The sequence below is a fragment of the Macaca fascicularis genome, chromosome 12 (genome assembly GCF_037993035.2).
Source record: "Macaca fascicularis isolate 582-1 chromosome 12, T2T-MFA8v1.1".
NCBI classification, from domain to species: domain Eukaryota; kingdom Metazoa; phylum Chordata; class Mammalia; order Primates; family Cercopithecidae; genus Macaca; species Macaca fascicularis.
In genome coordinates, this window is record NC_088386.1 from 38,694,948 (window position 1) to 38,710,195 (window position 15,248).

The window sequence follows — 15,248 nt, forward strand, 5'->3', positions numbered from 1 at the left end:
AGCATGCTTGTGCTGAACTCTACTGCAGGGTGCTTAATAACTTTGTAGAACCCGTGGGATGTGGCAAAGTCTATGTCTCAGAGTAGAGGCTCAATAAATATTTGAAGTGTAAAACCAGCTGCTTTGTTCCCAACAGGATGGAGTTTGAAAGGCTAAGAGCTAAGAAAGATCAAGGTTGCCTACCACACACTTATTCTACTTTCAAAATATATTTTACTTGACATTTTCACCATTTAAGATGGCCATGTGCAGTGATAATAACTGTATTACAATTTATCATGCAGCAGACTTGTCAGACTTTGTCAGCGAATGCAGCAAATACTCCAGATTCCCTGCTCTAAGTTAAATAAATGCAAAATCTTATTATCACATTTCCTATATATAACACCTGCCCAGTCAAAGACAATGTTACCCAGTGGGGTGGCTATGGTCACATTCCTTTACTGTGATCTTCCTTTCTCATTATATTCGACATTTTTGAAACTGAGTTTTATTGCACTCTCTCAGCTTACAGAAGTGGTCGGGGAAATTAGACTTAATAGAGATGTAGAAGCCACAGGGAGAAAACAAAAGGAAAGTGAACTGGAAGGAAACTGAAATTAAAACGTTATTTTGGTAAATGGCTGCTGTGGTGGAGACAACAAACAATTGCAATGAGAGTTAATTACTGACCTGTCAGGAAAGTGTGACGCGAAGGTTGTGGCACACATTACTGGAGCTACCACGACCACAAGTCATTTCCACAGGGGAACAGACTTGTTCTATCACAGATCAACATAAGATCTTTCTAGGGGATAGAAATGAATTTCTCGGAGAAATGCTATTTGTCTGTGGAGTTGCCATGAGCTCTTAGCAGACCCGGAGAAACGGCTCCTCTCATACATGCAGAGAAGGGAATGGGGTCATGTCACCACAGAAAGTTTGTGCATGTTTAGGCAGAGGGGACCTTGGCTCCTTGTGGTGGATGTGCTAAATATACAGCTCCCTTGCCACAGAGTGAAAACCCAGGCTGACACTCGTGAAATAGGAATTCCCTGAGTGTATGACCATTGCTTGCCTCTGAGATTTTACTCACAGAACTCAATGATGACGTGTGTCTTGCAGAAGCATCGTTCTTTTTAGGGAAAAATATCAAGTACCTAACAAAATCTGAAACTCAAGAAAGGCTATTCTCAAAGCAAAAATCCCTGCAAATTCTAAGATTGTGATAAATTTGGTCATTTTTTAACAAGAAGAAGACATAGGGCTATTGAGAAATAGAAATATGGTATTTTTCACACTAAAAAATTATATGAATCTCCAAGCATACTTTAATACTGTCCTCAGAAGGCATAAGAAACATTGTTTCTTTCTGCCTCTAACTTATAATAAAGTATCTATAGTTTATTTACTCTAACAAATATTAGCAAGGGTGAGTTACACATTTTTAAAGTAACAAACTTGGTCAAAGACATTTTCTTATTGACAATGCTTTGCCAGGCTACATACACTGGTATATACTAGGTTCCATATTTGTTTTACATTTATACATTTAACAAACATTTAAGTCTTTATTATTTTGTCAGGAAGCACAGGAACATTTACAAAAGATTAAATAGAAAGACTTGCATGATATATACCTAATGTGGCTATGCTATGATCATTTAATCTGCCAGATTTTCTTTACATTTCTTGTTACCTTTTCTTTCCATACACAATGTCCACTTGATTGGGGGGTCTATGGCAAAATCAAGGATGCTGGGTAGTGTGGGCCCTTAGTGCCGTCCTAGAGTTGTTCTGAACAACATGTGACACCTTGGGGATGATGTTCAGTATACCCAAGCCTACATTTTCTCTGTTCAGCAGCATAAAGATTATGTCATAGTGCCTATCCAGTTTTTCCCAGCTCAAAAATTTCTTAATATATTTTTACTTTTAATGCTGTTGATGTGAAAGAGATGTCAAAAATACACATTCTAACTCAAAAGGGCAGGCTGCTGAGCCTTAGTGTAGTTAACAGAATGCAACAAATAATTGGGAGAGCAGCTATAAAATTTATGATTAGATGAAATATCATGTTCACTCTTATTTGCAGTATGAGTAGGGAAATCAAGCCCAGAAGCCCAGGACACCATCGAACCACGCAGGTTGAGCAGAGCCAAAGTTCATGTTGCTCTTATGAAGTGCATTCTCATTACTGCTTCCTGTTTTTAAGCAGGATTGAAAGGAGAACTAGTGCAATATCACAAGGTATTCTTGCTCTTCTGTTAGTACATGTAAAATCAGGAAGTCTAGAGAAATAGTGAGGCCAGTCTTAAGTGATTTACATTTCAATTTCCAACTCAGGGATATTTATTTGGAGAGTTTAGTAAAATCAATGGATATCTCAAACACATGCAAAATGAGCCAGTTCTTCAATATTTTCATTAGTTATTCACCAGTGCTCTGTATGCCTCCTGTAAGAACATAAACACACAAGGCATCAATGTTTTCTCTAACAAAACTTAATAGTAACAATAATGATGATGACATGAGTGGGTGACATGTTCTAGGAAGAACAAGGGGAATACTGAAGAGGCACATAGATCAAGCAAAACCTAAACTTCATATGACTTGAAGTTAATAAGCCTGATGTTACTAAATTACATAGGAATAAGCATAAGCAAATATTATTGATTTTACAATCTACTAAATCTAGAAAATTGAGGGTCAGTGAGGATTGAAAACATGGGTGGAACAACAGAATATAATTTAACATTCCTGTGAATATTTTTGGAATAATAATGCAGAAAGAGTCACAAAACTGGAGTTCTGCATTCTCTTTCAGAGAACACCCTGCAATTAATACAGATATTCCTGGAAGGACAACCACTCCTAGGTTCTGGAAGCCAAGTCAATATGCACTCTGAGGTGTGAGGGTTTCTTTTGAGTCGATGTTTAGCAGGCTTTGCAATGGAGTTTCTTCCCTAGAACCTTATTTCATAAAGGCTAAAAAATAAGACCACCATGGCAGGGACATTGCATCATACAGCTCTAGGAGGCACCATTTTCTAGAATGCAATGTTAATGTCCCATCCCCAGTCACAAATCGTACTGCCTCTGAATTTATGTAAGGGCATAGATAGAGTGGACTGATCAATGCTCTTCTACTCTAAGATAGTTCTTTCATGTAGCCAGAAGAGTTTCCAGTTTGAGATTCAGTTAAATCCTTCCTTGAGAGTTAAGGGAAGGTCTGACTGATATAATATTGTGTTATCTAGTCTAATTATCCCTCTCCCATATACATCTAAGTGATTCATAGGTAGAGAAGAATGGATGATGGAAATTTTTATAAATTTTGACTCTGTATTTAGATTAAGCCTAAGTGAATGCTGCAGTGGGTGCTCTGGCAGCTGAAATGTGAAAAGGATTATAGGGTGTCTACTAGAGAAAAAACTGTTAGGATGTAGGCAGGGGGAAACTGGGGAGTTGAAAGGGAGTAAAGAAAGGGGTCTATGTGGGACCCCAAAACAACTTGCAAAATATGGCCTAGAAAGAGCTCTGTCTGCTTGGAATGAGAGGCTCCTAATGGGATGAATGAAAGGAAATCATCTCTGAACCCACAAGTACAGCAGTCACAGGTCCCACAGCCACTGACACAGCTGTTGTTATCATCCTGTTAGATTTCCATCCTCAACCGTCCTCCTTCTGTCCTGCAGCAGGGCTCTGCTTCCCTCTTAATTGATCTCCATTCTCAATTCATCCACAAAAAACACTGTGTGTTATGTAAGTCCAGGACAACACGTATTCTCTTCCTCAGAGTGTCTAGAATACCAGCCTCTCTGGTACTGGTTGGATTAGAAGGGATGGGACTCTCAGTCAATCATTCAGCCAGATGAAAGATAAGCAAGATGATCAGATATCCCCACAGAGAGGTCAAATGCCATGTTCTCTATGAAATCCATTGTTTCTTTCTTTCTTTGAACCTCCCTGGTACTTTATATTCCCTTCATGACATATTTCAATACCTACCTTATAATATCCCAGATATCTGCACACCTTTGCATTGCTGAATCCTTTGCCAGAAATGTCCAACCTGAACTGACTTAGCTCTGGTGTGATCTGATCTTCTCTTGCAGACTTCCTCTCTCCCCACCTCCCACTTCCAGCTGAGTTTAATGCCATTGCTCCTCTCCCCACTTGGGCACGGCCCTATTCTCAGTTAATTACTGATTGTTTCTCTATTGCCCTCACCAAACTCTGAGGCACTTGGTAAACAAAGATTATCTCGGGTCTCTAAAATGGTGCCTGCCACTTAGGAGAATCTCAATAAGGGTTGAAGGGGTATATATATATGTCTTCTGTTGATAGAAATCTTTAAGATGAGGTTTTGTGTCATTTTTCTCTGTCTCCCCAGAGCAACATAGTGGTCTGCAAAATTAGAAATACCCAAAGATTTAACAATAGAAGAAGAATTATGAAGTAGTATCAAATCAATGACCTTGTAGAACAAAGTACGTGGGAAGCAGAATAAAGAGAACAAACTGAGTGGAGAGGGTGTCAACAAAATGTAACAGCAGGGTCAGATGGAAAAGGAAGTGAGGGCTGGAGAGGAGACAGTGAGCAAATTAAGAGAAATAACATTAACATTGTGGTAGGGAGAGAGATCAGCCTGATGGAAAGATCTGAGAAAGGAAAATCTTGAAAATATTTTCCGCAGCCTGTCCCCAAGAAAACAGAGGTGGGGAAGCCAGATAAAAGGCTTTGTAAGGAATCCAGCCTTTTGACAGTAGCACATCACGAAGCAATTTATGGTTTGATTGTGTAATCAATATAGGAATGCAAATTTTGATTTGACACTGAAATTTGTGCAGCTTCTGAGGAAGCAACATGTCCTATAAATGGTGCAGAGTTGGGCTATGCAAACACTGTGGCTAGATGCTCTTGGCCAGAAGAGAGTGGCTTCAGCCTGAGTGATTTCATCCACCAATATTACAAACACACTGTCCTTAGAGTTTGAATCTGTTGAATAGTGTGGGAAATCAACACTTGAATGCACTCAAAGGAGAAACTATTTTTCTAGAAAATATATGATTTTCTTCTTAATACGTACTTCAAATTTTTATTTCATACTTATTGAAAAAACTCTTGCATTCTCAATTAGATACTTTTGAATAATACATTACTCATGTAAGCACATAGAAAGGAAAATAAGAGCAAAATAAATTGACTAAGCCATTACTAAAACAGCTTTTCTATAAACATCTTCGTGAGTTATAACTGAAGAATCACAAAGTGCAATTGTTTAACGTACACAATTTGTTCATTTTTAATATGTGTAAATGCCTATGAAATCATTACCACAATCAAGGTAACAGACATATCCATCATCGCCAAAAATTTGTTCATATCTAATGTGATCCATACTTGCCTCTATCCTTTCCCTAAGGAATTACTGATCAGCTTTCTGTTAGCATACCTTAGTTTGCATTTTTGAGAATATTATATAAATGAAATATAACAATAAATCTTCTCCTTCTTCTTCTTCTTCTTCTTCTTCTTCTTCTTCTTCTTCTTCTTCTTCTTCTTCCTCTTCTTCCTCTTCTTCCTCTTCTTCGTCTTCCTCCTCCTCCTCCTGTTCCTCTTCCTCTTCTTTTTTTTGGCTTCTTTCACTCAGCAGAATAAATTTGCAATTCATCCATGTGGTTTTATGCATCAATAGTCTGTTCCTTTTTATTGTTTATTGTTTTCATTGGGTAAACCAAAATGTGTCTACCTATTCACCTGTTGATGGACATATGGGTCTTCTTTTGGGAATAAAATAACTGCTCCTTCACCTCTTTCTGCCTGCCTGTTTTACTGGAAACATTGTGAGTCTCTCTGATCCTCATCTTTTTCTATATAAAAATATGGGTTTAATGGCTATTTTATAGGAGTTTTTTGAGAATCAACCATTGAGCACATTGCTTAGCACACAGTAGATACTAAGTATTAGCTTCTTTTCTAAGTTGTAGTTTAATTACCTTACTGGGATTTATTGTAAACTAACAATTTTCCTCCTATCAAAATGTTTCCTTTTCTATTCATCTTAGTGTCTGCCTGCTTGGCCATTAGAACGAATGATTCTAGCCTCATTGTCCAACAAACATTGGGGTAGCTATACACTTGCCTCCTTAAAACATGATTCTTCTTTTGGATTATATTCGCTCCCATAACTGACTAATCACAGTTTCGTTCACTGTATACAGTGCTCAGTGCCCCCTATAGGATGTCTATTAGGTTAGACTTGGAGACAAGAATCAATCAGGAAGAGGGCTGTTTCCAGAAAATGAGAAAATGTGTTTGTATTGTAACCATTCTGTTTGTAATGAGATGCTGTGTTCACTTGAGGAACTTTTGGGGAAGGGCACTTGGAGAGGATTATGGATGAGGGGCTCAGCTAAAGCTCTACCAGTCCACCCTCTGGTGCTGCCACAGTTTAGTTCTCTTTGTTTTCTTCCTCCAAATTCTATTTTTTCTCATTGCTGCTCCTTTAAAGTGTGCCCATACTAAATTTTCTTGCCTAAATCAGACTCCTTCTATTAAAATAAATGGTGCTGATTTTTTTTCTTCATATTCTTTATAAATATGATGTCCAACTAAGCTAGCAAATCTAGTTCAGTTGGCAGATGGCAGTGGATGAAGGAATTTTAATTTCCCCCTGTGGGTATTGTGAGTGGAGGTAGGGGCTCTGGGGTCTGTTTTGCTCTGACATCAATTTTTCTTACTTAAATTTGACTTTATTCATAGAGATTTTTGTTCACCAAGAAAGGGTGCTGATGGTAGCATGTAGGGGTAAAGTGGGTAATAGACCAATGAAGTTGTGCATAAAAAAGCACATATCCTCAAGATGATTGGTTGGCAACATCATTTCTATATAAGGAAAACTGTATCTCATTGCTGTTAGGAGTTTCTTAATGGAATTAAGAATCACAGTCTATCATTGTGCTACTTATAAACTTCTGAAATCCTACGTTATGTATAGTGCTATCCACATATAAAGGTCCCAACTGACAAAATAACTTACAAAGGAACTACTTTTTTCTTCACCACTGAGAGAAGTGAAGACTCTTGTTTATCAACTTTTAATATCGTAATGATTAACAGGGACACTCCATCAAGAGTTTTTCATGGAAAAGCGTATGTTTAGAATAACATAATGTATTTTATATTTTCTCAGGATAGCACTATAATATGCAGAAATCTACAAATTCTGATACTTCTTTGGAAACACTGAATTCTACTCGCCAAGGCACAGGAGCTGTGCAAATGAGAATCAAAAATGCCAACAGCCACCATGACAGGCTCAGCCAAAGTAAATCCATGATCCTCACTGATGTTGGGAAAGTCACTGAACCTGTAAGTCAAATACTCCAAATATCCCAAGTTCGTTGTCATGAAGAATTTTGTAAAGAAAAAAAAAAAAGGCTAATTAGTCTTGTTTTATTTGTTTTCCAAATGTGCATGAGACAACTGTTTTTGTAATGCATTTTATCTTGTGTATTTATAGTCATAATAATATCCCCAGTTACAAGAGAAGAGCTGGGCTTAATCCAGAGTGATAAAGTGGATTTGGAGCTAGACTGAAGAGCACCTTTGACTCATTTTAAGGGCCTCTACTATCATGCTTCAGTGTCATAAAAATAATGAGGTTATGCTAGCATGTGGTGTTTGTACTTCCAAATACAGTACATCACTTTGAAAAGCCAGAGGCTAAAATTAGCTAAGAATGAATTGAGGAAAAAAAAATCTTTAAAAAAAATGTGAAAATCTCTTCCTTAAAATCTCCCAATAATATATAATACTGGAAATTATGGTTTGATTTGGAGTGGGCTTAAAGGATTGAAATGCTATGGCTATTTAAGGTTTGGAGAGGAAGCCATTTTGTCTCGATAATGTGTCATTAGGAAGATTTGAAATAAAATAGTTAGAGATGAACTCTACTGCCAATTGTGTCGCTGGCCCTGCACGCATCCTGAGCCACTAAACCCACTGATTGCGATGAGTCTCCTCTGGTTAATTTTCTTCCATAATGGTGGTAACTTGCAGCTGAGGCCATAGGATGTTACAAAATTATTTATGCAATGTTAGCCACTCTTTTGGACCCCAGATCTATTTTGTTTCTCACAGTGAGAGCAAGAACAGGGAGAAATAGGTTAGCTGGGGACAGGCTGAGTTCCAGTCACTCTGCAGAAACATGTGAGCTATTAATTGAGTGTTCTGTTAATATCATAGGGGCCTATGAAATATTCAGCTTCCTAACTGAGTTATTAAATGAGATAAACTTGCTGAATAGCATGTTACCAATTGCATTTATTCCCCATTTTTCACTCAAAAAATTAACCCACAGCAATCTCAGGAGCTTGAGAAATATGTGATTTTAATCATTCTTTCCTCAGGTGTTGTAGACAAATTTAGCATGAGGAAGCCAGTGATTATATCTGGGGAGTGAGAACTACATCCTTAGATAAAGTAACTAATGAGATATGCATTTTCCTTTATTTACTTTCTCATTTAAAAGTATTGTCTCCTGGGAGGTACAACACGGCCAGCCTGACTTTGCTTTTAAACCAGCTAAAATGTTCATCAACTATGAACTTGAGACAGTGGTTAGAGTAAATTATTGGAATCTCTATAATGTATTATCGGTAAGAACTGTACCTTTGAAAAAGTTTAAAAGTTAAGTATATTTAATGATGCCTAACATATTTTATTGGCTGTGTTTAACAAAAGGCACTATGCCGCAGTTGTTTTTGACAAGCATGAAAACATCACAGCATGAGACTGCAAAAGGAATTATGGAGAGAAATTACAAGTGATCCATCTCTCAATGAATTATCCACCTCAATAGCCCGCAGAACTCAGCTACCAATTAACACCTACTTTATTACATGTTGGGATGTACTTAATAACTTTCATGTGTTTATGCACTATTACCTTGACTGATGCCTCTTGTACAATTAGGCATAATTGGCATATCAATATGCAAAAGTTAAAAGGATTAACCCTCTTAAAACTAATGAGCATTTCTGTATCCAGCTGCTAAATGAGACAAAATTAGCATTTTTCACTTTTGGGCAGGATTTTATCATGCAGTTTCTCATTGTTGATATTACCTTGTTACATAACTTTAGTTTGGGGGGTTGTATGCTGGACTGCTAGAGAATAAGAGTTTTCCAAAGTTAAATTAGCTATAATTATCCCAGCTTTTGTTTCCGCATTCTTAGCCTGGGCAATATGTATTCCTCGATAAGGAACAAAAATAAAAGTTACTTTTGGTTATGTGTGCTCAGTGCATAATTATATAAAAGGGGTATTTTAGTGAGGATGTGTCATTTCACCGAGAAAACTTGGCTCAGAGATACTGTATTGAAAGCTTGCCATGGCACTAATTTTCTTTCTGTCTCAGTTCTTTTCATCTCTTTTTTCCATGCACAATTTTCTGACTAGATACTGACAGAATGTAAAGTATTTTGGCATATTTATTCAAACAAGCCTGTTAAAGTTATCTGCTCAAGCTAAACTAAGAACTTGATTTTTCAGAAGTTGGGTGGTGGGGTGAGGTCAAGGGGGAGATTTTGAATTTAGAGTTGGGAAGTGATGGGTACTAAAAATGTGTGCACATATTCACATGCAGTAGGATTTGCTGTAACAGAAGCGCATGCATGTAGCCTCTACAGAGAAAAATCAAAAGTATTTAGAGATCATACATATGTCATGCATCCTACTTAATATATATGGCATATGCATACTACTTGTTCACTAGTATAACAATTATGCAAATCTAATATGACTTACTGGACTATATAATAACACAAGGATCTGATATTACATTCATCATGACTTAATTCATTACAAAAATGATAAAAATATTCTAGGGTCAAATCAATTCTGTAATTTTCTCATAAATTCATAATTTCCTCTCATAAATTTTGTTCAATTAAAATGTTTTTAATATGACTCTTAACTTAGAACATAATACAAAATTCTACTGTAAATGTCGTAAAAGCTTTGATTCTTAGTATCTTAATTGAGGAGTACTATGAAATGCCAATATAAACATTTATCCAACCCTAAGCTATGCAAACATAGGTTAATTTACTTGCTAAATTAGAAATTTTGATAACCTAAATGTTACAGGAAAGCATCTCAGTAAAACAGATATGAATCCTCCATTAGTATTTTATTGGTGATGTGCATCATTTTCTTTAGACATCAAATAATCATTCTAAAATTTGGTTAATAAAATCAATGCCTTTTCAAAATTCAAAGAGGTTACTTTTTGACCTGGGAAATGTTGGAGAGGTGGGCAGTTTCGAGAGGGGGAAGTGGTTTGCAAGAAAATCGCCCATCTGTAAGAGAGATCCGGAGACCTCCCTTTGGTGGGGAAAGCACAGTGTTTGGTCTCAGCGATTTGTTGTCCCGTCCTGAGCAACGGAGTGAGACCTCGTAAAGGTAGACAGCTTATTTACCAGAATGTGCTAAACAGAAAATCAGACAGCTGAGGACCGGTAGATGGGGGCAAGTGAACTGTGCCTGTTTAAGGACCAAAAAGACGAATGTGCAATTCAGCAAATAGTGATTGCAAAAGGTTTAATGTGGCTTTGATGTTATTTATAAGAGAGATGCTCCTGCCTAATACACAGTTTAGAATAGATATTAACGAGGAGTTTAAATAGCCCAAATCAGGAAACTGCAGACATACGATTTGCAGGCGAGAGTAGTTTCGGCATTTAATGCTAGTGTCTTAAGCAACAACGTGTATGAATATTCACCGTTTCCATCTTGTAAACCCCACAGAAGGGCATTACTTCATTCATGGCCATCATGAACAGGAAAATATATTTTTTTTAATTGGTGTTCAGATAAAGACTTAGGTGGAGCCATTTTTAAACATGAACATACAAGATTCCTTTTACTTCCATTAACAGACCGTTTGTTCACTTTTAAAATATATTATCAGAAGAAAAGAGGAAACAATTTTCTTTTGTTTCTTACTTCTGTGATTATCGGATACTTGCCAAAGTTGTGGCTAGCCAAAAAGGCAGACATAAAAATTGCTACTAAAAATATAAACCTTCTGTTTAGTAGAGTTTTTAAGAAATATTATGAGATTGTAGGGCTTGTCCATGTTTACTTCAAATCAAGCTTATAGTTAGGTTTGAGGCTTTGTTTGTATAAATTGTCCTGAAGTGGATCCTGATATTTAATTAAAATGACACTAAATCACATTGAATTGATAAGACTTGGCATCTCAAACAAAGGTAATTGCCCGTATTGGTTTTGTGCAAAAATAGCGCTGCTTGGAAAATGTGCAGCCAACACAGACTGTCAACTCCATTTATAGATCAATATGTGAAAACCATTGATCAGGCAGGCATGTGTAACAGTAACACTTTGCATTTATTTGTTGTTTTTATACCACATTAAGGCTTACAGGATTATAGGATTCCTAAATATTTTGACTTCCTCATAAATATATGATCTGTTGCATGTTAATTAAATGAGAGTCTGCAGCCATTTCTAAAATTGTTTTTAGTTTGATGATTTCCTTTTATTGCTGTGGATCGTATGATCTGAAAATGGATTGGTTTCCTTCTGCATAAAGATTATTAAAGCTTATTTTAATGTGTCCTATTTAGTGTAAGATTTGTCTGTATTTTTGCTTTGAAAAACATAGATACAGACAATTATGTTCTCGTAGCGAGTGGCTGATCTTTTTTTATTAACTGGACATTCTCAGCACTCAGGGTAGAATTATTTCCTGACATACTTTGCACACCCTGTAGATAACGGGTCGTCTTGATTTCCCTGATAGAATTTGTTTTCTTTCTTTTCCTTTTGTCTAGCTCTGTCATACAGGCATCTGACCAAACATTATGTAGAAAATAAACTGATCATCTCAATTAAATTCTAGACACACACAAATATAATTTAAATTCTATTTTTCTGATTCAAGAACAAGCCTTATGAACCGTTCTTATACACTGCATTCTTCAGTTAAATCTTTCTTATCTCATCAATGTAAGGACAGTGTTTTGTTCCTAATCTTTATTGGACTATTGTGGATGACATTTGTAAGCCATTTTGGTTTATAAGGAAAAGCTGGAGGACAGTGGAGTGAGACTCTCCAAAGATCCAAGCCTCTGATATGACTACACAATAATGTGTCTTCCACTGCAATTTTCTTTACCACTGAGATGGCAGTTTTGTTGAGATTTTTAAATATTTTCTATATATATTAGGAGTACTGCTTTCAAGACAGTGCTTTTTATACAATATTAAAATAATGAAAGAAACAAGATTTTAGAAAGAGCAACAAACAAATAAGCATGAAATTCAAAGGTTTTCTAAGGTATTTTGCAGACTTGCTGTAGAACAGATGAAAAAGTTTGCCAGCTAGAATTTTGACTTTTACACAATACGCCGCGGGGGGAAGAAGATTCAAAAACTACTGGAGATTTCTTTCCTTGTCCTTGCCACCCTTGGCCATCTCATGCTGTGAAAATCTTTAACTCTATTTACCAAGCACAAATTGGACTTGCCAAAAGGTTCAGAAAGTTTATGACGACAGTGAAGAGTCCATACTTCAAAGAAAGAGCTAGGGCTCTCACATCCACATATGTGGCTGTGCCATTTCCATCTTAACCTGAGCATAGCTAAATTTGTTTATAATCTCCTACTGATTGAACATGGTGCTGAATGTACATGAGATACATTTTTTTAAAAGTTAGTCCTCTGATTACTAATTTGAATCCAAAACTCTAACCTTGTTAGCATCTGGACTTATTTCCATAATAACAACCCCTTCAGAACCTACAAAGTAATGAATAATTGACAACAAATGAAATGTTTTGATAGTTGTCGGCACAAAGCATGTTTAATGTTTTGTGTTGCTTCCTAGCTAATTATGTAGATGACACATTTGTCAGACCTTGACTGCCATTAGAAACGTGTTTCCAGAGGGGAGAAAAACAGGCTATTCATAGAGTAATTAACTAGAATGCTCAATGACCTGTGAGAGATTCAAATCGCTGCCAGTTCAGACATTGTTTTGTTACAGAGCAGAGGGGTAATTAAAATTCCAAATTACAGTCCTATGATGGAGCATTTGTTTGTTGACAGTATACTCTTACTCTAGTTTGTTAATTTTTTTTTAAATTGCTTCTAATCCATTTTATAGCTTTAGGAGTTCCGTCTTTGAATTTACTGACAACTAATATTATGGTAAATTGTACTTCAGTCAAGTACTGCGTGCCTCACAATTTCAAGGGACCACAAGGTGGGTGGGATAAAATAGCTGCTTCTCAAGACTGACAGATCAGGTGCTGTCAGCAAGAATGCCTCTAACATGGAACATCTTGTCAAATACTGCTTCCAATTCCGTATGAGGAGGAAATGAACTAGTGGAAAATACAAAGGTAAAGAGGAAAGCAGCAATGAACAACTAGAACGGAGCAAGAAAGCTGCTCTCCCAATAAGAAATGATTGATTAAGTGTTCTGTTACCGAGGAGGAGAGAAGAGTGAGAGCTGAGGATGATTTGGGAAATGGTGTTGAGATTGTGGTGCTGAGTTCAAGGCAGAAGATGCGGCCTTCTGTAGGAGGGCTCACCCAGATCACCCAAAGGGTGGCATGTTTCACAGTAACACCTTTCATCTCAGGTCAATAACAAACCATGGAATGACAGGTATCATTCATGAGCTGTTTCAAGGAAATACTGGGATAGTTTACAAATCTAGAGGGCTAAATTAGTCTAAAAAATTCAGTTCCAGTGGAACATGTATTTAGGTTGCTGAAAGTGAGAATATAGTTTTATTAAAAAGATCTGACAGAAGTCACACAGTGTTTGATGCAGGCGAACTGACAGAGGCATCCAGTGAGCGCTGATTATCCCGAAGTCACTGTCAGCTAGGATTGATTTTCACTTTCTCCATTTATGTAACGGTTCCTGTAATACAGCTGACCCCGAATCACGTTACCTTGTCATTTCTCTGCATGGATCAAGAAGAGATGAGCTGAAAATAGCTAGACACTGACCTTGAACTTACCAGAAAAGTGAGAAGTGACAGTGGGGTTTTTCTGTAGTTCATGTACAAAGACGAAGGCACACTGTTCCTCTGTCAAGTTCACTGCAGCAGCACAAGGGGGCAGAGCAGTACTAGAGATTACAGGTAACACAGCTTCTGCAACAGCATGGGAAGACTCTGAAATACAGAGTTAGAGCCAGAGGTCTCATTTTTACATCTTAGTGTAGACATAAAGGAGAATTACTGATGAATCAAAATCTCGGGTCCCGTGATGTTCATAATCAGTAATCTAAAAGTGTACATTCTAATTAAAAAAGGTTACCTAATACACTGCATGCCAGCAACTATGCTTTTCCACTAAATTATTTGCAGCATCTCTTATTTAATTCGTATATTACTCTCACTCTTAAAATAACTTTGGAACCATAGTTAATATTATTAAGAGAGTTTTAATTTATGGCATACTCCCAAGGTGATATGTGTCACTTTACATACAATTGTTCAGCAGGTGGGAACATTCTTTACATGTTTACCAGGTATTAACACCCAAAAGTTAAAACTGGAGAATGTTTAATGGCAGTGTGCTCTCACAAACAGGTAAAAGGCAAGCTAGAAAATGGTGTTTGCTGTTTGATTTACATTTATTTATGCCTGTACATCTTCCCATTTTAATACCTGCCTCAATTTTCAAAAATGTATTTTAATAGATCATCATTATAACCTTGATTAATCTAAAACACAGTATGTCAAACATTATCCTTTGCTTGCTAGCACTTAGTTAAGCTAAATCATTGCTGTACTGATGCTGAATGTTTCTGATAAATGGCACTTTAAAATCTTGGCAAGTGAAGCAGAGAACAGAAGCAGGTTGAGAAACAGAAGAGCAAACACTGACTCAATTATCCCCCAGGTTGTAGGTGCCTTATGTAATGGCACGGTAGCATCTTTGCTTGTGTGATGGCACAATAACATTTTTGCAGGCCTCCACAATAACTAGACTCTTTCTTGTATACAGTAGATTCTATGTATGTGTACATGTAGTATATGTATATATACACACACATTTCTTTATATAGACATATAGAGCATATACATATCTATGTACAGATACATATAAATATATGGAGAGATGTATATGTCTATAATATATATTTGGACCTATTTTTATATTCCAGGAAAAAATCATAACATATATATTTATAAGCTGAAATATCAAGATTGC

At 36.7% G+C, this 15,248-nt stretch overlaps 1 protein-coding gene across 3 annotated transcripts in view; it reads left to right on the forward strand.

The window, feature by feature from the left end:
* Positions 1 to 15,248, forward strand: part of ARHGAP15 (Rho GTPase activating protein 15) — a 629,485-nt gene that overhangs the window by 19,060 nt on the left and 595,177 nt on the right. For all 3 annotated transcript variants that reach the window (XM_005573073.5, XM_045368219.3, XM_005573075.5), the window contains exon 2: positions 7,178 to 7,356. In XM_005573073.5, the coding sequence (XP_005573130.1) occupies positions 7,192 to 7,356 (165 nt within the window). In that variant the 5' untranslated portion in view covers positions 7,178 to 7,191. The remainder of the gene's footprint in view (positions 1 to 7,177; positions 7,357 to 15,248) is intronic.